Below are 26,815 nucleotides of genomic sequence, written 5' to 3'. Positions count from 1 at the left end.
ATTCCTCTTCATTGAGGTACTAAAACTACATCATCCAACTCTAAAATAAATCATGAATCCAACTTCATATTAACAACTCCAATAGCTACCACATCTACTTGCTCTCTATTCCCCAAGAATATCCAAAACTTTACGACGATCCTAAGACTGTCCATTGTAGCTGTGCACCTCTTTATGAGTCCTCCATAAAGTTGATGGCGTCGCTATGCCTCAACCCTTTTTCGCTGCAATTCATCTTCGTTTCGCTTCTTAATTAGCTCCCTTATATTCTTTACTAGAACCTCATTCATGACAAGTTGACACGAGTATCACCTATTAAACGCTAGATGCTTCTCCTTTTTCCTAAGCTTTTGGAGCTGTACTATAAGATACATAAACGAAATGACTAGCTTGAATTAAATACAATCATGAGGGAGATCATAATCGATCTCATTCATTCTGAGAATATCTTTAAAATCAAACTTCCATCTTTTGAAGTTTGATCTAATGAGTGTTTCAATTTGCGAGAAATTGATTGAGGAAGGATTTGATGCTGTAAGGATTTGCAAAAGAAAGTATAAGTACTTCCCAAAAAACCGACTTGCAATTTGTTAAAAGAAAACAGTTTTTCAGTTTAACTTTAATCCACAAAACCAACAAGTAATAGATTCAAGTTTCCTTATTAATTAAGTATCACACCTCTGTTGCTAGATATTACTTATAACTTACAAACAAATTACTTGTTATTTTGTGCCATCATAAATAGATTACAGGATAGATTTTATTTGTTGAAGAAACTTATCAAGTAATTTAGGTATGATGCAATTTTGATTATTTCGTTAGGGTTTGAGTATTTAGGTTTGGTTTTGTTATGAAAAATTTGTTGATTCTCAGAACAAAAACAAGTTCCTATCTAGCACATAGTATAACCAAACAAAACGCAATCCAAGAGAAAACCCTAAAATTGTTGTGAACAATGTTTCTAATGTGAGCAATGTTTCTGCTTTGAAAAGTGTGTTAGGGGTTTTCGGTGTCCCTTTTTGACCCAAAATTCCTTTCCAAATAGGGAATGGCATAACTGACAAAACCCACTGCTTTACAGTGACGCAAGGCCGAGTTTAAAGGTTTGAAGATATGAACAATCAATTGAAACATGCCTTTTCCAGATTCTTTAATATTCATAGTATTTAGAAAACATGTTTAATCTGTCATAATTTTTTTTAAATATAACCAAAAACATTTTCACGCATGTCACAACAGGCATGCTTGAAAACGATTTCAATGTGGGTGAGTAACCACGTGCTCTGATACTAATTGTTAGAATTTCTATATAAGTGTTCATGATCTTTCACACAACTTGAAATACATAAAAGACATATCTGCCATCATCTTCCTTGAGTACACGATCTCTGAACTCATTCACTTGCAGTAGCAGCAACTCTAGCAAAAGACATGAACGGCTCAAGACTTCTGCTCTTTCTCAGAAACTGTTTCAACTCTCTTTATGATGAGATTAGGGTTAGAGAGCGTATATGATGAGAGTAGGGTCTTAAGCTTATATAAGGCTAGGTCAAGTCATCTCTAATCATCACCAAGGGCCTACTTGACTAACACTCTAAGCCCATCAATGGTTCACGCAAAAGGAAATAACCTGTTATCAAACCTGATATAACTTAGTATCTAGTGCACCGATCTAAATAGGAATATAATATATTTTTCTTTGTGTCTATTTGTGATGGTGTTAATTATTTTATGTTTCTCTATTACTCTGTCCTTTGATTTAATATGCCTTATTTTTTTTCTCATGATGATTTACTCTTGGAAATCAGAATAAGAGATTTGAAGGATTAATTTTCTGTTATTATGTTTCATTTTGTCCTACTTGTAATGGTGTTAATTATTTTCTGTTTCTTTGTTACTATTGCCTCATTTTTTTTTCTTATGAAGATTCACTCCTAGAGATCATAACAAGAGATTTGAAGGTATGTTTGAATCTATTATGTTTCTATATCTTCCAATTTTAATATATACCTTTAAATTCTGTTTTGGTTATACCTTTAAACAACTAGCCTCTCTGCAAGCTCTCCTGTGCATGCAGGAGGCCTTTTTTTTTAAAAAAAAAAAAATTTATATTTATTACATGCTACTTTCAATTTTTTTCTATTAAGAAATTGTATTTTTCTAGACGGGCATTATAGATTTTTTTTTTTGCTTGCTTGAATTAAAATGCATGCCTAGAAAAGTACAATTATTTCTATAAAAAAATGGTAAGTTGTAGGTAGCCCAAGAGATCGAATAAAGGCCTTTCGCATGTGAGTAATGACGCATAGTTTTTCTAGATGTCCATTCTAAAAGTTAGAAAAAAATAAAATAAAGTTACAACGCATGTCTAGAAAAAATATATGCCAATAATCACACACGCGATATTGAAATAAGAAATTGTTGAGATGCATGTCTAGAAAAATGCGGACAATAAAAGAAAACTTTTAAGACGGTCATTTAGAGAAAAAGAGAAATACAATTACGTTGCCAAAAGAAAAATACCACTAGACTAAGAATTAGTTAATATGATTTATATTTATAATGAGCAAAATAATTTTTCTTTACTTGAATATTTTTGGTTTTCGTAGTTTGATTTATTTTCCATGTCACCCATATTTTTCTAGACGTGCATCTCAACAGTTTCTTTTTCTAGACGCGCGTCTCAACATTTTACTTTTTTCTTTATCATGCATAAACTATTTGGATGCACGTCTAGAAAAATACGGGTGATGAAATGCCCATCTACAAAAATACAATTGCAAACTAAAAAAGTAGAAAAAATTGTAAGTCGACCATTAAGTCTGATGCTTTAACTCATACATGTTAAATGAGGAAAATATGTGCCAATATATTAAAATTATCAATCAATAAGATGGTTGTTGGGCTGTTTAACTGAAATTGTCAAAGCCCTAGAATAGGCTTTGAGAATATGTGAGTTGCGAGTGTTCCAAAAGTAAAAATATAAAATTCTAATAGCTCTCAAATTTTCAACAAAACACATCCCTCGAGTTATTACAAACAAACCGATACGGGATACGAAGCTTGGAATCTTCAACAAATGTACCATGAATTTTTTTTCTTTCCATAATACAATACAACCTATTATGAACTACAATGTCAATACAGACTCAAAGTACGTATTTCAACGTAGAACAACACTCCAAAAAAAAGATGAGCTTCCAACTCATCTCATCGTGCATTGGCATGCAAATCGAGGCACACGTCACTCGAGACGCACCTCACATGTGACTCCCGAAGTCACTATTGACAATTCCAAAAATGTCACGACCAACCACATCTTCAACCTTATCCTCAACCTCGCACAAATCCAAGATACCGCGTCCAAATGATGAAAATGCCCTTCAAACCAACCCAGGGTCCAAAGTGATCAAATCTCATCCAAACAACTCCAAAACTAGGACATACGCATTGTCAGCATCAAAACAGGACAAACATATCCAATTGTCCAAAAAGTCACTATTTGCGTCCCATAGGTCCCACACCGCAACATGACGCTCCAAAAATCTGCCTCAAGCACACAACATCGGATTCCGCATACGGTTGCACCAATGGACTCTAAATAGCCCCCACATCTTCTGGTATCAATTTAGGTTCAATCCAACGGTGGGATCATTCTAGATCGCACCATTAGGCACAATAACTTAGGGTCCGCGTGAACCTACAGACTCACAACCATACAAACTACTACATACATAAATTTGGACATTATCAAGTAGTCCGATCTAACAGTCAAGAATTTATGATGCATAAATCATTGGTCAAACTACGGATCTCGCACTTTCGAGCACACCACCGTGCTCATTACAACAAGGACTACAACCTGACCTCAAAATATGTACATGTAATTAAAATCATAAAAAGTCCACTATTGTAGCAATTTCGAAATTTGTATGAAAGCCTTCAAAAATTACCTTAGACTGTAGGGTTCATTCTCACGCTCATGTAGGTGAAAACGATTCCACAATTCGAGCTCTAAAACTAAAGATATGAACTTCAAAAGATTTTCTAAGAAAATCTATTTTTCTTTCTCTCAAACCAGACCAAGGAGAGTCCAATTTTCTATTACCAAATTCCCTGTGCCCCCTGTTTTCTCCTTAATTTTGTGACATGTGGCACACAACTTTACACTAATTTAACTATGTTAACTCTCTTCACCCCTTTATTTTAAAATAATAATTAAAATACAATTTTGACAAAAGAAATTTAAGTTAAAAAAAAATCTCAGCACCCACCCATCAAACTTCAACAGCCAGCACACGACCACCACCCAACCCCAAAGGCAGCAACCCCTATTCCCCACAACCCAACACCAGCAGTGGCAACTATATTAATTGTTATTTGTATTAAAGAATATTAGAATATTAAAATAATTTTATACACAAGCATAGTCCATTCATCTCCTCCGGCACCCACCATGCGGTGCCAACAGATATAAATCCAGATTTGCCTTCAATTATTGTGGTCCTTTTATTTCAACAAGCACACCCTCCTTTTCTCCTATCTCTTCCTTCGCACTGCCGCACCAGATCTAGAATCCACAAGTCCTCTGCCTCGAAGACGCCATCAAGCTTGATCTCGAGCTCGACATTCTCCAGGCTGCTCCATCGCGACCTTGGCTTTTCCCATGATTGCTTCCTCCAAGGAAGATCAATCCATAAGGTTGATGGAGGATCTGAGTCAAACGACATAATTATGTTCTATTAGGCTAGAAATTAGGTGAGAAAGAGGGGGAAAGGGACGCTTCGTCGCTAGGGTTGGATGGTAGTCGTGTGCTAGGAACTTTTTTTTTTTTTTTTTTTAATACTTTAGTTTCTTTTGTCAAACATGTATTTAATATATTTTAATTATTTTTTTTCAAATAGAGGGATGAAGAGAGTTAACATAATGCCACATGTCACAAAACTAAGGAGGAAACAGGGGGCATAGGGTATTTGGTAATAGGAAAATTAGACTAGAAGAAGGAAGCGCATGAGAAGAGAACCAGAAGAAAAAGAAAAGGAGAAAAAAGTGTTGGCACCCACGTGCAAACAGTAGTGAACAGTTATTTTATTTTATTTCCTTGACTGCCACGTGTCATCGTCCGATCGATCCAATTTCAATACATTTATTAAAAATTCATCCGAACTCTGAAAAATTCTCCGAAACTTACCACGTGCTTGTAGCGATGTATACTATTTTTATATCTAAGAATCATAATTTTCTCACTTCAATTTCTTATACCTACTTCGAAAAAATTATAAAATTAAACTTAAGCACATTATAATCCGAATTGAGATTAAACTCACTTAAATCCATTATTTCTACATTAAACCAACTTCATAAATTTCTCACACATTTAGTTAACCTTATATGACTTTTCAGAATATTAATAACAAAAAAAATCCATTTTTGAGGTTATTAATCACAAGACTTTTCTTGTAATAACCCAAAACAAAATATCTAAAAAACTAACAAAATATCTAAAAAGTAGGATTAATATATTCTAGCAAAAAGACGATTTTGCCCTCGTATTATTTAATAGGAAAAAAGTTGACTTTTTGATCGAGACAGAATTTGGCAATTCCGCTTATGCCGTTGCGTAGAGCACGGCGAAACGAGTCCGTAGACACGGAGTAGACTCGAATCGGAGTTGTAACGAAGAAAATACGATCAAAATACCGCGAAGGGCAAAACGGTAATTTGGACAAAAAGTCAGATTTTTATCCCTTTCTCTCTCTCCTCCCCTCAGATTTCTCTCTCCTCTCTCTGTCTCCTCCCGATCGCTCCAGCCGCGACCTCCCTCCTTTCTCGACGTCGCACCGGCCGCCACAGGCCGAGCCGATCTCTGCCGTTGGTACCAACAGCTCCGCCACTCCCCCGCCGTTCTTCCCCGACCCGTCGCCGCCCTCGCCGCGGCCGGAGCTCGCCGGAATCTGCAGATTTCCGCCAATTTTCAGTCCAAACTTCAAGCTCTTCGTTCTCCTTCAATTCTCCACCAAATCGATCTAGTAAGGTATGGTTTCTCAGCTATTTTTCGTGCTCTATCTGATGGATGTATGGGTTTTGATCGATTTTGGCTCTAGAACATTCGATTTTCAACTTGAAAATCGGCCAAATTTCAGCCGCCGTGATCGGCCATTTTCGGCCACTTTTTGGGGTATGTCCAAGAACAAAAGTGACTCCAAATGGGGTGTTTTACCTAGGATAGGAGTTTGGAGTCCTGGTTCCGAGTTTTTCAGACAACCCGGTATCGCTTTGGACACCCAAATCTGCCCGCGCTTGTGGCGGCGCCTGGGTGAGGGTGGTGAAGTGACTATGTGTAGTTTTACGATCCTCGTGCTGTCACGAGCACGTAGGATTTCGCGGATCTCGCGGATCTCGATTTGGAGTCCGTTTGAGCCCCGAACGAATTTTTCATATTACGCGATCCTTGGGTGCAGTGTCGTTGATCTGTTGGATCGCACTCAATTTTGGATATGTCGTTCTACATGATTTCAGGATCGTATAGGAGTTGACGGATTGCGAATCGGAGTCCCGGATACTCCGAAATCGCGAACCCTGGGGCTAGGGTTTGGATTTTAAGCGATAACGCGATTTTGGCTAATCCGACCGTTCGTTTCTGACCAAACTCGCGGAACATGGTTCTTCCTTCGTGCGAAACCTTTAGAGAAGCCTAGATTGGCCATTGGAGATCGTGGACCCCACGGGGTTCCGGATCGGCCGGTCTGACAGTTTATCGCTTAGTAAAACTTCGGGTCTTTCAAGGCTGTTCTAAATGTCTGAAAGGTTAAGCGGGCATAGGAGTGACTTTAAAATGTGTACACGCATTTCTAGGAGCCGGAGGCAGGGTGTGTAATTTAAATTCTATTATTGAGCAGTTTTATTAATTTAATCTTTATGGGTAATGAAGCACAAGAGGCCCGACAGAACCACATGAGGGACCTTCAAGAGGTCCAGCTAGCTCGGACCAGCAGTGAGTGGACTTTCTTTCATAAAGGATTTTATATAAATAAGTTATATAAATGATTTATATAAATGAGTTTACATAAATGATTTTATATTGATTTTATATAAATAAGTTTTTATAAATGAGTTTATCTGAATAAATTTCAGCATTTGATCTTGAATAAGTGTTATTGTAAGTGTTCCGACCATGAATTGTAGCGTAAAATATCTTTACTTTTATATTACTTAGTTGAGCAGCAGACTTGAGATTTGTGATACAGAAATAGCAGTTTAACTCAGATTTATCAGATTACAGAGAATTATCAGGTTTTTCTAAAATAGTTGTTTTAGAACCACCATCTATCTGCCTTTTATTTGGTGATTACCCACAGTTGGACCGATGTCTACGGACATCCAGTCTGATTACAGTTACGTCAGTGCACTTGACTTTGCCTCACGAGTTTCGGGGACGCTAGGACCGTGAGTGCCAGGATTTGCGGCTCGGCAGACTTGGTGTCCCTAGACCTGCCAGGATTTGCGGCTCGGCTGACTTTGTGTCCCCGAGACCTGTCAGGATTGCGGATCAGGCTGACTACGGTCCCCTGTATCTTGCCAAAGCGGCTCGAGTTGACTGTGTGTCATCGAGACTTGCCAGCGGATCAGGCTGACCATAGTCCCCGGTATCCTACCAGTTTGCGGCTCGGATAGACTGCGTGTCGCCCGAGACCTGCCAAGGGAATTGACGGATTGACAGGGGTACAACTAGGTGGTAGTGTTAAAGGAATTTGAGCACTTTTATGCAAGTATTGATTTCAATCATTTTATATCAGTTTTCTCATTATTCGTGCATATTTTATATCTCCATATAATTGTTCAGTTTTACGAATTTATATACATATGATTATATATATATTTAGATGAATACTTTATATTAAACACAGTTAAACTTTAGCTTTACTTATTAAATTATTTTTACCTTGGGGGTTATTATGATTATAAACTGTTTTCAAGAACATTACTTTGTCCACTCACATTTTTCACTTGTTTTTCGCCCCCAGGCTGTAGAAGTGCGCAGGGATCCACCACCGGGCCACTCTTAGCTTCTGCGCCACCAAGAAACGTAGGATCTTGTTGTAAAGTTCTTGAAATCTTGTAAAGTTTTAGAAAATGCTCTGATATCTAGTTTTAGGGAGAAACCTGAACTGGTGAATGGTTGATTGGATTTATTCTGGCAGTTGGTGTGAAAATTATTTGCTTGTTTAACAGGTGGAAGTTTTTGGTTTAGACAAAATACAGGGGAGACTCTGTCGAATTTTCGGCAGGAGTCTAAAGAAAGTTTTATTCGTAGTTGTAACAGGAAGGGTAAAAAGGTCATTTGTGCCCGACATTCGCCAGGTGTCGGACATGCACAGGGTCCGGCTCGGATTCCAAAGCGGAATTGGGATCGGGTCCTGTCATTTCTTGCTGCAACAACCTATTGGAATTTGCAAGTTTATTCTGTTTTAGGTATATAAAAAAAATTATCTTTCTAAGAAAAGGAAGGGAGACATGAAATTTAATTTAATATATTTTATTGTCTTATATGCCCCTCAAAACTTTGGACAAATATCACTTTGCACTTAAAACTGAAAGTGACCCATATATCCTCTTTGATCGTGGTTTCGCATTTCACTTTGCTCCTGCTGTCAACTCCGTTCCTAACCCCGTCAACATTGCTGACATGGCAAGGATAATTTCGCCTTTTTGTCCCATATGGCATAAAAACATTAAAATATATAAATATATAATTAAAAAAAACTAGCAACCTCATCCCCCACCCTTACCAGCCATGTCCACCCATCCCACTTGGATGTCATCACTACCTTTCCACCTTCCTGCACCCTCTCCGCGACCTCAACCTACCTACCAGATCAACCCACTCCAACAATCTCCATCCTCCATCTCTCTTAGCCCACAAAAACCCACTCCATCCCCACTACCGCTCCCATCGGACAAACCCCACCACCACACAACCACCAGCCACTTCCACCCAAGCACCTCTAAAACATTCATCCAACAACCCCAAATCGCCTACCCTAAACCACACAACTCCAACAAATCCATCATTACCTAACCACTCCAATTGATCATAGTACAAATATTACATAAGAACACATCTTGTTCTAGTGGTGCGGACCTATTGTTTGATATTGGAGGTCATGGTTTCGAATCTCCTTGCACCAACACACTTAAAATTTTCATTTTGTATTTAGGCCTGTGAACGGAGGTGGCTGCACAATTTGCTAGGTTACCCTTTTATATTGGACGAAAAATATCCATTTAGGATGAAAAGACGAAACTACCCCTGCCATGTCAACATTTTTAATGGAGTTGACTACAGGGGGTAAAGTGAAACATGAAATCATGATCAAAGGGGGTATATGGATGACTTTTGTCAAAATCTTGTGGTATTCAATCAAGACTTTAAACAAGTAACAACAAGTCTAATGGTATTCAAAAACTTGTTAATTTCGAATGATTTTTTCAAATGCGAAATTGTGTGAGACTTTTTAGTGAGATGTATAAATATCAAACCCTATCTCAAATCCCACCCTAACCCATGAGACTTTTTTCTTTTCACATGAGATTGTTTTTTGTGCTCATCCACTTCGCCTTCTCTCAAAGCCAACTTCAACACCCAAAGCTTCACCACCACAAGCCATCTCTTCAACTCTACCTGCAAACCCACTTCACCTTCGCTGCTATACCTCAGTCAAATTTATGGTGACACCATGAGACCCAACAGGTCCAAAGTCCCAAACTCAAATGGGTTCTTCTTTGTTAAAGCTTACATGGATAATTCAAACAGTCAAACAATATGGGTAGAATATGTGTCTTATATTTTGATTTCTTCACCCAACTTCATTCACATATGCAAGGTAAGAGTGCAACCCTAGCTTCTGTGAGAAAATTGAGAGTTATCCAATGAGGCCTAGAGTCAAGGCGAATTTGTACACACGCCAAGTGTGGTTATCTTTAAGTTCGAGTGCTTCGAGTATTGGCTTTACACTTTACACTATAGTGCATTTTATTTGTAGTGGCATAACTTTAATTTTTGAATTATGATTGGCATTCATTGGTTATTATTAGTCTGTTGGAAGTATTGCTTTAACGAATTTGTTTTGCAAGGAGCGTTTGTGGGTGTTGTGACTGGTAAACCCTCAGGAGACACAACTCCTCCTACTAGGGACACCTAGAGGTTTAAAGGCTTGTGGCATATGCTAAGTGCCATCGAGATTACCTACGAAAGTGGTTTAGTTTAGTTTGTTTGTTTTAATTTATTTTTTATTTTCAGTTTTGCTCGAGGACTAGCAAAAGATAGGTTTGGTGGTATTTGATAAGCCTATATTTTATATATATTTTATGCCTCATTTGCTTATTTATTTGTTAATTTCCTTGGATTAAATTGGTTGTTTTTAATTGGTTTTGTGAGATTTATGAAGGAATTGTGAAATAGGAGAAAGTGTGCTAAAAGGGGCAAGAAGATGAAGATTGGAGTTTAATTAAAAAGAAGCCAAGTCATTCCTTTTGTTGCAAGGAATGTTGTCAAATTTCCTAGTTCAAGATGGTGCAAGTCTTATCAAGTCAAACAAGGAGAAATAAAGAAGACCTTATTTTAGAAGGAATCCTATTTTTATAACAATTGTAATTATTCCTTAGGTAGGATTTCTAGGAGTTTTATAAATAGGGAGTTTAGGTCATTGTTGAAAGGATCCATCCCATCCATCCTCCATCATCTACCCTAAAATTCCTACACATTCATACTCATAGCCAAAACACTCAAAGGAAGAGAGAGAGAGTTTTAGAGAGACAAAGAAGACAACCTGGAGCTAGAGTTGCTATCGTGCAGAGATCAAATCTTCAATTGGTTACTTCTTTCCTATGATATTATTTATCATGGTTTTTATTAAAGTTGTCATGAACTAATTTCTTCTTGCTAGGGCTACGATGTAGCCTAGCCATGAATACTCAATTACTTTAGTCAATGTTAATTCCAAGTATTTTTCCATGTTGAGTATCTATTACCATGCTTAATGCTTTGAATGTTTGGCCAACATTTAATTGTTTTGATGCTAAATTGACGATAGGGATATCCAATTTGGGGTTGCTTCTTGTAATTGATGCCATGAGTTACATGATTAGACAAGGATGTTTGTCATGACTTATGTGGTTGTTTTTCAAGGAATTTAATGGGTTCTTATTATCTTAATTCCATTACTAGGGATAGAGTGGGTTGGTAATAAGAATACTTTTGGTATAACCAAGGATGGAGTATCGAATAAAGTAGGAAAAATCAACTGTCAACATGGAAAATAATTAGAATTAATATGCTAAGGGAATTGTAGAATTGGCTATGGTAAAATCGGAAGCTCTAGTGCTCTCATAACTTTAATCTCACTACTTTATTTTTCTACACTTGTTTTTATTCATTGTTTTAGTTAATTAATCAATCGAATCTCATCATCAATTATTCAAATAAAGTCTTGGGTTAATCACAATCGGTAATTAGTAAATTAAATCACTCTTCGTGGGAACGACACTTCACTCATCACTATATTACTTGTGCGAATTGTGCGCTTGCAATAAATTTCACAACAATATCATCAAGATCCGATCATAATCAATTATCTAATTGATTGCCTTCGACGCCAAGTACAAAGAAGTGGAATTGAAGCTGGACTATGAAAAGTGGCATTCTTTAGTCTTTATTATGTATATCCTGATTACTTTAGTGACTAAGTTTCATGATTTGGTATGTGTTTGATGCTTTTCTAATTGGGCTTTGTAGAAGGTTAGGGTTTTTAAGGATGTGTATGTATATTTTGAATAGTGCTGCTAAACGAATCCTAAAATTAACTGAGTACACCTTACTATCAAATTATTTATTGAATTACTAAATTATCCTAAATAAAATGACCAAAAATGATATATTGAATTGTGAAACAAACGTAGAGAAGTTGTAATTGAAGTAAATTTTGCACACCAAAAAAAAAGTATTAATCGAGTATGTAAGAAAGTATATTATACGAGAGTATATCTCATTCATGAAAATATGAGTCAAAACAATTTTGGATGAATCATCCAGTACCATCTGAATATCCTAATTAATCTAGTGGTTGAGGATGTTGAGGAGGGAAACTCTGGTTTTGATCAAACACCTTGAAAGGTGTTCAAGTGACTCTTCTAGATCTTGTATGCACAACTCTAAATTGTGTGGTTGGGTTTGTGTATTTTCAATAATGTTATTAGGTTCTTTTGTCATGTGACCAACAATTGAGTGCAATGAATGTTGCATCCGCCATTGCAAATTCATTTGCATCTGTTTCTTCTTCTTCTTCTTGTTTACATGCTACAACTCTTTTATGGTGCATCAAGTTGGAGACTAGTTGCAATCCACTTGGCTTCGATTGTGTCTTGGAACTCGAGATAAAAGAAAACATGGATTACGATTGGTATTAGGGTGATGTGTGATAAAGTGTATTAGGATGTACCGATAGTATTTTTGGTAGTTAAATAGGATGTACTTAGTTAATTTTACATTTTAATTAAAATGTTAAAGTGTACTTAGATCTTTTTTTTTTTTTTTGGTATGCAAAAACATAGATTCTGAAGGTTTTAATAAGGCCACTGTATCATGTCGCTCTTTATACGCCTTCGGTTCTATGAATGAATTCTCCTTCTAAAAAAAAAAGGGAAAAAAAAGGTGGTCTCCTTTTTATTTATTTATAAATTTATATTTCATCTAGACTTTCTTGCTTTACTAGTCAAACATTTTCAAATCTTCTAAATTTATAACACGATGATGAATCTCATATATCCTGAATAATCTCATCAATTGGGAACAATCTAAATGAAACAATAAATTTAATATTTGTATAATAGAAAAAGTTACTTGACAAACACAATAGAAAAACAATATAATAAGAATAAAGAAAAAACTTATTAAACGCACATGATTAAAAATGCCTCACACACACTTTTTCTACTATACAAATATTGAACTTATTCTTCGTACACATTTTTTTAATAATTATGAAAATTAATAAATAAATAAATAAATATAATTTTATGTGTTTTCAATTTAAAATAAATGGAGAAAAAAAAAACAAAAGGAAAAGTGATGGAGGGTCAAGAAAGTCCAAACATAAGCATGGCCCACCCCCATTATGATATAAATAAACTATTGTTACCAAAAAATAAAAAACATAAATCAACTGTTATTTTCCACACTACATGGTCAAGAATCATTGGACTAAAGTCTTTTTCTTTTTTAGTTTTTCCGTCTCTCTTCAGCTCAATTCAATTCAATTCAACATTGGCTGGCTGCTCGGAGACGGAGAGAGAGAGCCTAAAGAGATGAACTTTGTTTCATTGGTGATGACTTTGACACCATCCAATTCCTAGGTTCTCTCTCATCCTTCTCCACGGTTTCTTCTCTCCTTGAAACTGTTATATTCTAGTTCTTTTATGCAGATTTTTGATAGGTCCGATGATTTGGGAATCTAATAAACACCAATTTGAGTTTTGGAAGGTCTGAAACATACCCAATTTGTATTTTGTTCCTACCCTTATCTCATACATGTGCTTCAATGCAAGACATGAAATTTTCGAGGCAAACCCATTTCAGTTCCAGGTCTGATCTGTAAACTTTTACTGTCTTTGGTTGACCAGAAAAGAGACAATTTCTCCATCTTGGTTTTGAAAAGGAGGGTTTCAAGGGTGGTCCGCTTAAATTTTTCATGTCAACTTTTATCTGATTGTTTGCTTTTGCTTCATAGTTTCGTGTATGTTATGAATCGTGAATTATACATATATAGAAATAGATTTCTAGCTCTGTATTGAATTTCTTGTTATTAGTTGAATCATCATGTCCTCTGAATCCTGTGGGTCGAGCTTGCTTCTGGCTCTGTCAGATGATGTGTTTTCTATTGTCACCTGGTCCCTCTCACCTAGAGATATTGGCAATCTCAGTCTATGCTGCCGTAGTTTGTATGCACTCATGGAATCCGAAAAAGTGTGGCAAATCCAATGTGAAATGGTTGGAATTGTACCTCTTCGAGACCTTGTTCAGTGGCGTAAGGCCGTCTCATCATACAAGGCACTTTGCCGCTTTCTCTTTAATGTTCAGCCACTAATGGGAATATGGGTTCATCAGAATCCAGAGCTTGGCAATGTAGTCTATGTCATGCCAGGTTTTGTTTCTGTTGTTGGGTGCCGCATAATACCTCAAGAACTCGGGCCGTTAGGCATTGAAGACGGCCCTATTCTGTGGGCCCCTGTATTTGAAATTATTTGTGATTTTGATGGCTCCACATCCTTTTTTCTACATGGAAGGGAGAAGGGACATGATTATGTTTATCCTGGTTTTGTGAAACCTATCGGCAGGTCATGCAATGTGCTTTTGCTTGAGATCGAGCCTAGACTACATAAAAATCAGGGTAAATCATTGCATAGCAAGAGTTTTGTTCACAACTCAGATAAGGAGTTGTCAAGGAAGATTTGTAGGTCAAATAGTGGACTTTCAAGGTCGCAGAGGGTGTTTGGACAGAGTGAGACATTGGTGCCCTTCAGTCGATTGGCTTTCAGTGATAGAAGAAAATTACTTGATGTTGTCACGAGCCAAATTCGTCTAAAGGTTCCTGATCTAGCAGTTGGGCCACTCTTTCCTCGGTTGAGGGATAATGAGGAGAACTTTCAGAAGGATATGGTGCTCTTATTGGAACGAAGATCAATGCTTATTCAAATGCATAAGCTTGGTGGAGGTCACATGGACTTGAAGGCAAGTCTGCTGCCATCTGATCCCACTCAGCTGCAATTGAGTGAGATCAGAAAGAGTCTTGATCGGTTAAGTGGTTCTCAAAACTCTATTAATGAGGATGACGGTCACAGACAATGCAACAGGAGGAAAACTCTTAGCAAGTACTTTAGGGATAGCCTCAATCAGATCTTTGGGAAGTCAATCGCAACCACTGCAAACTCAAAGAATAGTTCTTCAAGCAGTGAGAATAAGCACGCATCCCTTGAGGATTTTCTGAGTTCAGGTGATACAATAGGATTGACTTTACATGCTTCGCATGTGAAGTTATCTTCTTATCGAGCATGGCCAAATATGCATGACAGTCGATTTGCCATTTACAGATTGCCCTTGCGGATCCCAACTGCAGAACAAGAATATGCTGGTTTATGGGGAGGGACTTTTGGTTGGCCTCCTGGGAAGTCGTCCAAAGACAAGCCTGGGAAGGCTCTCTTCTTTCTTTTGCTTTCTTATGAGGAGTGCCAGGGGCAACAACTTCTAATTGCAACCAAAATATTAGAGGGTACCCACTATGTTCTGCATCCTAATGGCTCAGCCATGTTTGTAGTTAATATTGATGAACCTTCATTCGATCCATTCCCTTGGGATACTGATGCAGATGCAGATTCCCTTGCTGTGAATATGAAGCATGTTTTTAAAGGGGAGGGTATTGCAAATGGGTATGGGTTTAGGTATCCAGGCTCGAAACCGGGTTCTCTCTTTGTATTTCAAGATGGTCAACTTGCCTTCATTTGGAATGAGTCTAGGGCTGTCTTGACTTTGCAGAGGCTTAACTTGCAAGAGCTTTTAAAAAAAGGTGAAAGGGTGCCTGCGCTACCTCCGATTGCTAATTTTTCATATTTGACCAAGTCTTACTCAAATGTCTTTGCTGAGTTCCCAAACACCTCAACTTCTTGGGTGTCATCAAGGTATGCCTTATGCCTTGCCTCCATTGAAAATGCTTGTACTAATTTGGGTCTTCCCCACTCCCCTAACCTTACTTATGTCGTTTGCTAAACTCTATTGAAACAGGGAGGAGCAATCTGATCCCTAGGTGAACACAATAGATGAGGCCATCTTGATACACATGAAGCCAAATAAAAAGTAAGAATAGAAAGAATTATTAAAGAGAAGATGTGGTGGCTCTGTAACTTCTCTTTTCTTCTGTATGATAGGATTTTGCTTGCTGTGGTGAGTGTTGAGGTTTTCAGCATGATTATCTCCTTGTTTTAACTTTATTTTGTGGCATTGAAAAAACAGTATTGATTTCATCATGATTTATTAATCATCATTGAGAAATAAAGGAAGCCAAAACAAAATAAAACCCATGGCTGTTTTTTTTTTACATGCTCAGATTAGAGGTTTAGAGTTTCTTACAAAATAAAAAGAGAGCGAGAATATAGAGGTACAAGGAGGTTATAACATGAGATGTGTTTGTCCCCAAAGTTTCATTTTTTTTTTTTCCGCAAAATAAAGGACTTTCTGACCTTTCTCAAACGTTTTTCTCAAAATTTTCTTATCATGGAACATATTCATACGGTCCTTGGTATGTTTTAGCAAAAGCAAAAGCGTTTTCTTTGAATTCATGCTTTGTATAGAGTGAAATTAGGTTGTTTGATAGCTCAAAAAGCTATATGCTATAACTCAACAGGCAAAGGGGCTCTTAGATATGGGTCCAATTTCAAGAATACAGTTTGATTGCAGGACAATAATTGTTACCTATTAATTCCAGTCCTAAAGCCCAGTCCTGCAGCCACCTAAGCAAATAGTGTGGGCCACAAAATTTAATTTATTTACAACACCTGCCATTGTATACAAATGGAAAGTAAAGGACGTCCTTCCCAATCTGTTAATCCAAATCGCATATCTCAGACCCCCCAAATCCAAATCGCATAATTACTACTAATGATAGAGTAAATTCCAATAGTAGATGACAACTCATGTGATCTTAAACAAAAGCAAAGTATTTACAAATGGGAAAACCAGCTCCCGCCCAATTCAAGCACTCCTAATTGACTTTTCCATTCTTCATTTTAAATCTCTCTTTTTTTTTTTTTTTTTTTTTTTTTTTTTTTTTTGTGTTAATTGTTCTTTAATGCTATAAATAGTGTACCTATGGCGTAGGTACTTTACGCAGTGGCTTGATATGGCGTTTCACGAAGAACATATCCTACAGGTAACTTCTGAAAGTGTACCTATGACACAGGTACCTGGGATTACTCATACATACCTGCGACAAGAGCTTACCCATATGATAGTTTTGAAGTTTGGCATATACCTGTGACATAGGTACCTGCGATTACCTATACGACAGGGCCATAATTGATTGTGGAAGATACGATTTCTGCGATTCTTTCTATTCTTGGCGTTTGAAGATTGTTTAACGCGATTTTTGATATTTTGCTGGCATTTAGGTTATCCGATTTCTATCTTAGGGGGCAAAATTGGAAGCACAACATAAATTAAAAAAATTAAGAAAATAAAATATAAACCTTAGAAATTAAAAGAAGGTAAGTAATCCTACATGGCACAAAAGTCAGATGACTTGAATTACTAAAAACAAATGTGTGGATTGCACCCAAATTTTATCATAAGAATTTGACTTATACCGAATTTTCTATTTTTTTTAATCAGAGCGATAATATATTATCGAGGCAAAAGTACAGAAGAATTTGCAAAAAGCGGGCATTGTTCAAAAGGATGAGGCGAGTGAATCTACACATAAGGGTTTGGTCGTTGGATTTACAAAGTAGTCTACTTTCTTTAAGCTAAAAGAGGTTAGAAGGAACCAAAACCCCTAATAGATCAACCCCTCCTCTACATGCCAAAGTCCCATAAGCCACTACAAATCACAATCCTTCAAAAAGAATATCACAAATAATATCAGGACACTCCTCAAATCAAGAAAAAGAATGTCCCACCGCTCTCTTAGCAGTACAACGGATACGAGTAAAACATTTCTCAATGATATCTAACAACATGTTATTAGTTTCTTCCATGATAGATACAATCAAAGATATATCCATAAAAGTGGATTCCCAAGGGTTGGACTTGCTTTGGGTTCATTCGGAGTGTCGTTGGACTCTACACACAGTGCGCCCCTTGAACGATGGGACCCGTGCATCCTAGTTAAGTGACAAATTCCTGTGCATGGTTGTTGAGCAACCATGTGCTTGAGCCGCATGCGGTTGGGATAAGCTAGCCATTCAGATCCCAGTCAGCTTTAAATCAACGGCATAATTGATTTTTGAATGTTTTAACAGTTAAAACAAAAAATAAAAACAAAATCAATCAACGACAATCTGTTACATTTTGCTCTTTATTATCACGCAAAATTCCGGCTTGAAAATCTTGGTGCCTCGATCACGTGAGGCCATTGAATCTCGATACAAGAACATCAAGGATGAATGCTCTCTATGGAAGACTTTTCTGAATAAAGCCAACGAGAGGTTAGCAAAGTGGCACAAATGCAAGTGACGTGGCGAGTAAGTTATCTTCACACTTGATGACCTATGAATAAAACTAAAGCTTCCTTAATCCCCCACCCAAATCTCATTTCGTATCCTAACTTTCTCGGCTTTCGACCAGAGACAAAAACATTCCAAGCTAAACGTCTGCCTGTTCTACATTATGGGTACTCCTATTTTCATGTATAATTCTAGTCATCTATTAACATTCAAGTTTAGCTGGCCTGCAAGTGCACAGCTACAGGAAAACACAGTATTTTCACTCTGCTAGAAATTCTAACATATATGACATTCTATGGTGAACATAACTGTGGAAGTAGATTTGGAGAGGTGAATACTAAATGCCATAGAAATTTGGAAGAGAAGAATAAAAAGAGAAGGGAAGCTACAATCTTGGGCAAATTGAATCCTAGACGCTACGAAATCACTCGAGATGATATTCAGTTGACCTGAAGAATCATGACAATCCTATGTTATGGCCTCAATCTCTAATTGGGTGGCAAAACCAACTTCAAGACTTGGCTTTCAAGGATAACCAAAGGAATCAAATAGGAGGAAAATATGCAAATCACGTTTATTAATTTTTTAGGTACGCCCTACTCTTTCATTTATCAGAAAATGCACTTGTGGGGAAGAGTATTTTGTCTGTTTCTGGTGATGAAACTGACAGGTTCAACTATGTGATTGCATATTGTGAGACTCAAAGCCATCGTGTGAGTTAATAACATTGATCTGAAAATCAAGTGAGCACTGTCAATTCAAAGCCATAGTATCAATTACCTGACTCCTAAGAAACAAAAGTTCCACTTTCGAGAAACAGGATAGAACTGTGAGGAGGCTTAAATGTGAAATTCAAGATAAGAATGTTATCATTAGAGTCATGGCATTGTACAGGGAATGTATTAAAATGGGAGATCTCAAGTTTCCAGTCCAACAATTAGAGCATCCAAGCAAACATCCAATGATGAACAACTGTAAAGAATTCTCACCAGACAGGGGAGCTGCACTGAAAATAGCTGAGCTTATCAAAACTGCTGACTGCCATTTCATAGTGGACGAAATTGACCCTAGTAAAAATCACCTGTAAACAGTTTCTTCTAGCACGGGAGTGACAATGCAATATACAAGGACAGAAGCAGCTTTGGAGATGTTGCTGCTTACCAGGATTTCTTTGAGTACAGGGTTGTTTATAGCCTGCAATGATATCATGTCAAATAAATTACTTGAAGGAGGAACAGAGTTTCCATAAAACTGAACCACTGATCTATGTATTTAGAGAAATATATATAAGCTGTAATATTTGAGAAGAATTTGAAAAGGTAAAAACCATTTATAGGAAAATCTAGAACAGCTAGAAAATAAGCCAACTTCTTAGGAAGTTTCTTCTAGTTGCATTAAGGGGTCAGATGATACACATTGTTGAAGCAACTGCTTAGAGTTATGGGTTAAATTGCATTGGAAAACATATCCATTGAAGTGGTCAAGAAACACAAAATTAGAGATATAGTAAATCAAGATTGATTTGGGAAATTTCCAGTGACTTAGATTAGGCTTTTATCCCCTTATTCATTTCGTCTTGGGCCCTCTCAAAATATTTTATTTCTTGTCTGATGCAGTTGTGAGACCATTTTATCTTAGATGCAAAATTCTTAATTCCAATTGTAAAAGCCTCTTCTACCAAGCCCTATATGATTCTAAACTAGTTAAAATCAAATTGCATCGACTTACTCAAATAGTGAAATCAAATGAAAATAATATCAGAAAACAAAAAAAAATTTATTGAAAACATAACATTACATGATCTGAAATTTTTTATCAAGCATTGAATAATGTTAAGAGTATTAGCTGCAGAATCATCTCAGCAAACCAAGTTATTGTCAGTTTGTTCAGTTTTGGTTAGCAGAACCATTGTGAGCTGTTACAACAGCCTAGAGTTAGTTTAGCCAAGGCTCTTTCAGATTTTGTAGTGTGTAATGGTTAATAAGTCAATGAGAATCAGTCGCCTATACAATTTCATATCTCAAATTCTCTATGCACTATGAATCATGACAAATGAAGGATACAACCTCCTTCCTACAACTCATCATCAATTACTATGAGGTCCTTGCATAACTCATCCATCATCAGATTGGTTGTATTATTCTCAAAAACCATTTAATTTAACATATTCGGATACCTAAATCATTGTACCTTCTATCATTTGTATGACACATTATAGAAGTGTGTGTTCTAATGCCTAAAGCATTGTACTTTCTTTCATTTGTACGACATTATAGAAAACGTTCTAGGCAAAAGAAATCATATAATCCACAGTTTTTCTTGGATGACAAAGTTCTTTAAACATTATAACAAAAGCAGAAAACCAAAATCAGTTAAGTTTATTATGCGAACCTTGGGCCCAACAACACTGTCAGCAACAAAGGAAGTAAGGAAAACAAACATGAATAGAAAGTATTAGGGACATTTACAACGTACTCTTCAATGGGACATTCTGGCTTAGGCTTTGTTTCTTGGTGCTTTGAGGCTCTCTCCAAATTTCTGGTAGTATTGCATTTGCTGGTCCACCATATGGACAAAACAATGGGAAATGGAATTTTAAATTTAGTGTTATGAAAAACAAAAAGGAGCGAAGGAATTGTTTGTTGAAAGTATTAGGCATCTGAAAATCAAATCCATACCTTGTCTGTTACAGATGGTGCAATTTTAGCCAGTGCTTGCTCAAAGTGAGTGTCTTTGATAGTCCATGGAGATGCACCTGAATTCCTCTCAGGTGTGGATGTCAGTTTTTCTTCAAGAGCAGCCATAGCCGCTTCATTCATCTGCATGGATCAATACGTTAGAGAGAATCCCAATCACCTTTCTTCTTCCCCAACACTCAAACAGAGGTAAGGGCAAATGAGAGAGAGGAAAAATCAGCTCTAAAATCAAATAATAAACTAAATATTACAAAGCAAAAGAAAGCTTATATAATTAAGAATATAGACAAACCAGTGCAGCAAGATCAGCTCCACTAAAATTTTCACAAGTTTCCCTTTGTCCAATCTCACTGAGATCCACGCTGGCATCTATAGGCTTCTTCCTCGCAAGAGCTTTTAAAATCAAACCACGCTCGTCTTTTGTGGGCGGGGAGACATAAATAAGTTTACCAAACCTACCGGGCCGCAATACAGCACGGTCCATGACATCGGGTCTGACAAAAGGTATAACAGCATGTAAGAAAAGCATAATGATAATCATCACCACCAAAACTGAAGAATGAACAATGAGTCTTACCTATTAGTGGCACCAATAACAAATACACCCCGCCGCTGCTCTGCACCATCTAACTCTATAAGCAACTGCAGTTGTAAGAAGTCAGTTCTTTGTATCCATAAATGAATGAAAACGAGTGAGTTTGTAAGCAGTCAGTTAAAGATTGCCTTCACAAATTATTTTACCTGGTTCAATAGCCGTTCAACTACCCATCCTCCTTCTTTCCCCCGCTTTGTTGTTAAGGCATCCACCTATCAGTAAGTAAGGGGAAAAACTTGATCACCACAAGCCAGTAATCTATGCTACTTCATATAATTGAATGTTCAAATCAAATGATAAAATTCTAAAGAAGCTGATGGTAGCAACAACAATTGGCAGGAGGAGAGAACCACAAACCTCATCAAAGAAAAGTATGCATGGTGAGCACGTCCTTGCGCGACTAAACAATGTCCTAACTGCCAACTCACTTTCTCCAACATATTTATTCAGAAGTTCAGGGCCCTAACAAGTTAAGAAAAGCCATGTCAATCAAATGGATCCTCTCAACTTATCCAAAAACATGCACTGTAACATCTATTGTTACAGTGACCAAAATAAAGTAACCTAACAAATCAAAAGTGTCCTATAGGAAAAGTCAATGACTGACCTTAATGTGAATGAAATTGGCTCCTGCTTCATTAGCAACAGCCTTCGCTATCAGTGTTTTACCACATCCTGGAGGCCCATAGAGCAAAAATCCTGTCTCTAAATCTACTCCAAATTCCTGAAACCACAAACCATTTCAAAATCATAATTAGCCACTTGATCGCAGACTTAAATAAAACAAATATATAGAATAAGGTACAGGCAGCAGAAAGTATGAAGCAGTGAAAGAACAACAAGATACCTCATAGTTCTCAGGATATTTAACACGCCTAACTATATAACGATCAAATTCCTGCCTTAAAAGATCTAACCCACCAACATCTTCCCATTTTACATTAGGAATTGCAGAGAATCCTTCTCTTTTTGAGGAAGGCTGAACCACTTGAACTGCTTCCTGCAGGAACTCACATGATAACGCTGTCAAGTCGAGAAATTTCATGAAGAAAGCATACTAATGTGTTTTTTTTTATTGCAATAATATGTAGAAGAGAATATGTAGCAAAACACCTCAAAATCAGCCATACTGATAGTAAGCCTTCCCATTTCTTCAGGCGACCATGGTTGTCTCCACCACTCTTCATTGCACTCCTCATTCATAGAATCTATAGACATATCAGTCTTCCTCTTGTGTATAATCCTTTTCATGGCAATGTTACCAGCCCTGTCGGCCAGGGCTGCCAAATCAGCCCCAACAAACCCTGGTGTAGACCTGGCTATTTTAAGAAGATCAAAAGAACCTTCAAGTCTTAGATTGCGTGTAAGCACAGAAAGAATCTGAACCCTGGCATTTTCATCTGGAACACCTAAAACAATCTCACGGTCAAATCTCCCAGGCCTCCTCAGAGCATGGTCAACAGCATCAGGCCTATTGGTAGCTCCAATAACAAGAACATAGCCAGACTTGTTATCAAAACTCTCGGAGTTGGAATTTGCATCAGCCGGTTGTACAAGCCTATGAGATTCATCCATGCAAGTCATTAGTTGTGTCACGATCCGCCTCTCCATTTCTCGTTGCAAACTTTCTCTTTTCGAAGCAATTGCATCAATTTCATCAATAAATACAATTGAAGGGGCAGTTCTATAAGCTTTAGAAAAAAGCTCTCTTATATTTTCTTCAGATGCACCTAAAATTTATGACGTGACAAGAGATTACAATTCACAACAACATAAATTAAAGGAAGATTAAAACCTTAACAATAACAGGGTTTTGCAGCTTTTTAATTCAACTCATTCAAACTTTTGTAGTGAGTAATGTTAATACCTGAGACACCAGAGACGACTTCTGTAGCAGAAATTTTATAAAACGGAATGCCGGTTTCATTGGCAATGGCATGAGCCAATTTGGTCTTGCCACACCCGGGTGGGCCGTACAACAGAATCCCAGACATTGGCCTGACTCCGAGCCACCTAGGCAGCTCGGGATGGCGCAGCGGCACAATCACCTCCATCTTCAGCTCCTCTATCACCTTCTCCATCCCACCTAAGTCACTAAACCTCGGACCCTCGCTTCCCTTCACCTCAACCCCTGTAGAAACCGAGCCCTTGGCTTCAGGTGTTAGCAATGTCTTTGGCCGCCTTGGCCCTCCATTTCCACCCATTAACTCAACTTGCTCGCGAGCAGGAAGCTCCATTTCTACATTCTTCTCCTTCTGCTCCTCGGCTGCCTTGGGCTTCAAGGCGCTGTTCGATTCCATATACGATGCTCGGAGACTCGATTTCATCACATCAAACTCCGGGTCCACTTTCTCGCTGTATATCGCGTCCTCCGACGTCGACACAGACCCATCTTCATCAGCATCATCATCAGAAGAAGATGTAGATGGACGGTCACCATTCCTTTGACGAACCCTTCTGAGGTGAGCAGACTCCATTCGCTGCAATTTATCCTCGCCCTTGCTGGCAGCACGCTTCCGCCTTCTCTGGGAATTGCTTTGGCCGTTTTCTTCTTCTTCTTCTTCATCTTCATCTTCTTCTAAGTCACTGACATGGATTAGGGTTTTGGATTGCTTGAAGGAAGGCGACTCTAGGGTTTGCTGGACGAACTTCGTGAAAGACTGGAGCTTGATGCGGTGGTAGTCTCGGTAATTATTGCGAAGTTGGTGGACGATTTCGTCCAGAGAGGAGGAGCGCAGGTGCTTGAAGGTCTCCAAACGACAACGAAGAACCCTCTGCTTTTGTTCAGAGAGCGACCTCCCTCCTCCGTCTAACCTTTTTCCCAACTTCTTCATCGCTTACTTTCTCTGTTGTGGCGGCGAAGAGAAAGAGAGAGAGTTAGCAGATGAGATGAAAGCCAGAGATTGAGTGACGAGATGAAAGACAGAGAGAGAAGAGAAGCTGACCTGAGAGGAGCGAGGCGGAGGCGGAGGCGACGGCGGGTCAGTTCGACTTCTCTTCTTTCTTCTTCTTGGTGGCCGTTTCTTCTCTTATTCAAAACGTTGTTGGCCGCCTCCTCTCTTTGTCGAACAAGAGTTTTTATCAAAAATAACCAAAATTTATCCCATATTTTCCTAAATATCAGTTTTCATAAAATCTTTCAAAAATAGCCAAAAACTCAATTAAACAGACTCAACTACCTCAAAACTAAAACCCACATAAACCTAAGAATGAAAACCTTATTAGATAAAAGTAGGTGAGTGACGCAGGGCAAAGCTATACCCAACAAGAAAATTAAAAAAAAACTGAGCTCCTTTGATTTCAAAGTCTCATCAACTAGAACCCCTGTCTGTGACGCAAAATCCATAGAATTTCGCAACCACGGCAAGCAAAAGTTCAAAGGATTATGACCCAACTCATTAATTTGATTTTCTGATTCCTTCAAAGTAAAGCTAGCATTTAGATTTAGCTCTTGATTGAAGGCCGAATCATTGGTTTTGATGCGTACATGAATTTGGTTCTCTATGAAGCTAAAGAAGTCAGCATCAAGAAAAAACTAGAAATTAATTGGGAAAGGAGACCTCATCTTAAGCAATATCGGATATTTTCAATTTTGCTATGGATTATTTTCAAAACTATACTCTGGATTGCAATCCCTTTATTTTTATTCGAACACGTTTAGTTTTTTTTGGAGTGGTTCTTGATTTACAACATTGATAACAAATGGAGTACCTTTGTTGATTAAAAAAAAGGGCATGGGGTAGGGTAGTCGAGTGGAAGATCTTGGGGGAGCTGTTGGGGATGGGGCAAACGGCCAGGGAATTCTTGGGTTGGGGAAGATGTTGCTGGGAGTTGGTTGTCTCTTCTCATTTTTCATCGTCGCCTCCTTTTGTAGCAATCTCCTCCACTCCACCTCCTCAGACCCTTCTCATTTGTGTTCGTCGCCTCTCTCTCCATCATCGTCTCTGTCACGAGCCCCTCCACCTCTTCCTCGAATCAATGTCACATTCTAGGTTAGTTTGTGATTTCAATTTTCAAATCTAAATTAGGGTTTCTGTAAAATTAGGGGTTTTGAAAAATTGAAATTGATTTTGTTTGGTTTGGCTTGGACAAAGATTGGCATCTGCTGAGTTTTCTTGGAATCGAAAGGCTTTGGAGCTGCTACTTGGGTATATTTTCTTATCCTTTGGGAGAATTGGTTTGCTGCTAGGCTAGAAATAGTTGTATTGTCTATGTGTTTTGATGTATGATATTTGATCCATGATTAGGTGACTGAATCTGTCCATGGGGTACTTTTGTTATTGCTGTTCTTTTTTGCAGCTATGCCTATGTCACGATCCGATTCGAAAATAAGGAATATTCATGAATCATGGTATGAGTCATACCATAGTCATAAGAATAAAATCCTACAACCATGATACGATGAGAAATAGAGCCACAAATAATACAAATTTAATTAACAACACAAAATCAGAGTCATAATAGCTCGTAGTTAAATACACACTAAGATTTTTATCAAACGGTTGAGTACTTACAATTATTAATTACACAAATCAACAACAAAAGCCCAACAACTTAGTTGAAACCCGCAAACCCCTCTAGGTCAACTTATCATAGTTAATCAAAGTATCATGCATCAAACAACACAAGATACAGAAATTATACAACCATACCAAATAAATAAATTTGCATATGTAGTGATGCCATGAACTCACTCCTTTCTAATCCCACTAATTCATACATTTTGGCAACAAGCCTGCATGTCCCATACTATGTGTTTTACCACTGCAGCTCCGAATACCCTAAAATATGAACTGGCGCCCATCTATCCCTTAACCTAGTTTTCTTTTGTTCACGAATTTATCAACTTTCACTTTTCATTAGAGGCCCTGCTCCCATCACCTCAATATTTATTTCATTTCATTTATTTTTCTTTACTCATTCCTAGTTTATAATTGGATGATTAACACATTAATTTGTGTAAATTATTAATTCAACAATTATATATATAAATAAGATGAACAACATATCACATCACCAAATATAATCATATCACGAAACATAATCGTACCACCAAATATAATCATGCTTTTCTTGAACACATCACAAAATATTTGCATATTTATTCATACCATCCTTTAAAAAAATATTTTTTTGATACTTATTATTTTTTAAAATTATTTCTTAAAACGTAGTATGATCTAATTATGTAATAACCTCAAAAATAATACTTGGTTTTATTATTTTTGTGGAAAATCTTATAAGTTGTGTGACCTTA

The 26,815-nt window shown here is 37.4% G+C and overlaps 2 protein-coding genes across 6 annotated transcripts; one reads left to right on the top strand and one right to left on the bottom strand.

Annotated features, from left to right (window-relative positions):
* The first annotated feature begins 13,233 nt into the window (after positions 1 to 13,233).
* LOC117626262 (F-box protein At5g39450) lies at positions 13,234 to 16,145 on the top strand. Its single transcript, XM_034357930.1, has 2 exons — positions 13,234 to 15,729; positions 15,833 to 16,145. The coding sequence occupies exons 1-2, from the start codon at positions 13,874 to 13,876 to the stop codon at positions 15,852 to 15,854; spliced, it is 1,878 nt and encodes a 625-aa protein (XP_034213821.1). The 5' UTR covers positions 13,234 to 13,873; the 3' UTR covers positions 15,855 to 16,145.
* A 2,946-nt stretch (positions 16,146 to 19,091) lies between these two features.
* LOC117624831 (cell division control protein 48 homolog C-like) lies at positions 19,092 to 24,659 on the bottom strand. Of its 5 annotated transcripts, none has more exons than XR_004585377.1 (13): positions 24,504 to 24,659; positions 23,426 to 24,404; positions 22,672 to 23,288; positions 22,406 to 22,558; positions 22,166 to 22,282; positions 21,916 to 22,020; positions 21,705 to 21,770; positions 21,541 to 21,605; positions 21,256 to 21,457; positions 20,946 to 21,086; positions 20,736 to 20,823; positions 19,429 to 19,461; positions 19,092 to 19,334 (listed from the first exon to the last, which is right to left on the bottom strand). XR_004585377.1 is itself a non-coding variant. In XM_034356304.1 (12 exons), the coding sequence occupies exons 2-11, from the start codon at positions 24,390 to 24,392 to the stop codon at positions 20,764 to 20,766; spliced, it is 2,493 nt and encodes an 830-aa protein (XP_034212195.1). In that variant the 5' UTR covers positions 24,393 to 24,404; positions 24,504 to 24,659; the 3' UTR covers positions 19,092 to 19,461; positions 20,736 to 20,763. The 5 variants fall into 5 exon arrangements, 2 of the variants coding, with proteins under 2 accessions (XP_034212195.1, XP_034212194.1); XR_004585375.1 differs by having other exon boundaries at positions 19,092 to 19,268; positions 19,349 to 19,461; positions 20,743 to 20,823; XR_004585376.1 differs by having other exon boundaries at positions 20,743 to 20,823.
* Between the last annotated feature and the right edge of the window lie 2,156 nt (positions 24,660 to 26,815).

Source organism: Prunus dulcis, chromosome 4 (assembly GCF_902201215.1).
Source record: "Prunus dulcis chromosome 4, ALMONDv2, whole genome shotgun sequence".
NCBI lineage: Eukaryota > Viridiplantae > Streptophyta > Magnoliopsida > Rosales > Rosaceae > Prunus > Prunus dulcis.
The sequence above is the reverse complement of the archived record's forward strand: the minus strand, read 5'-3'. Positions and strand labels throughout refer to the sequence as shown.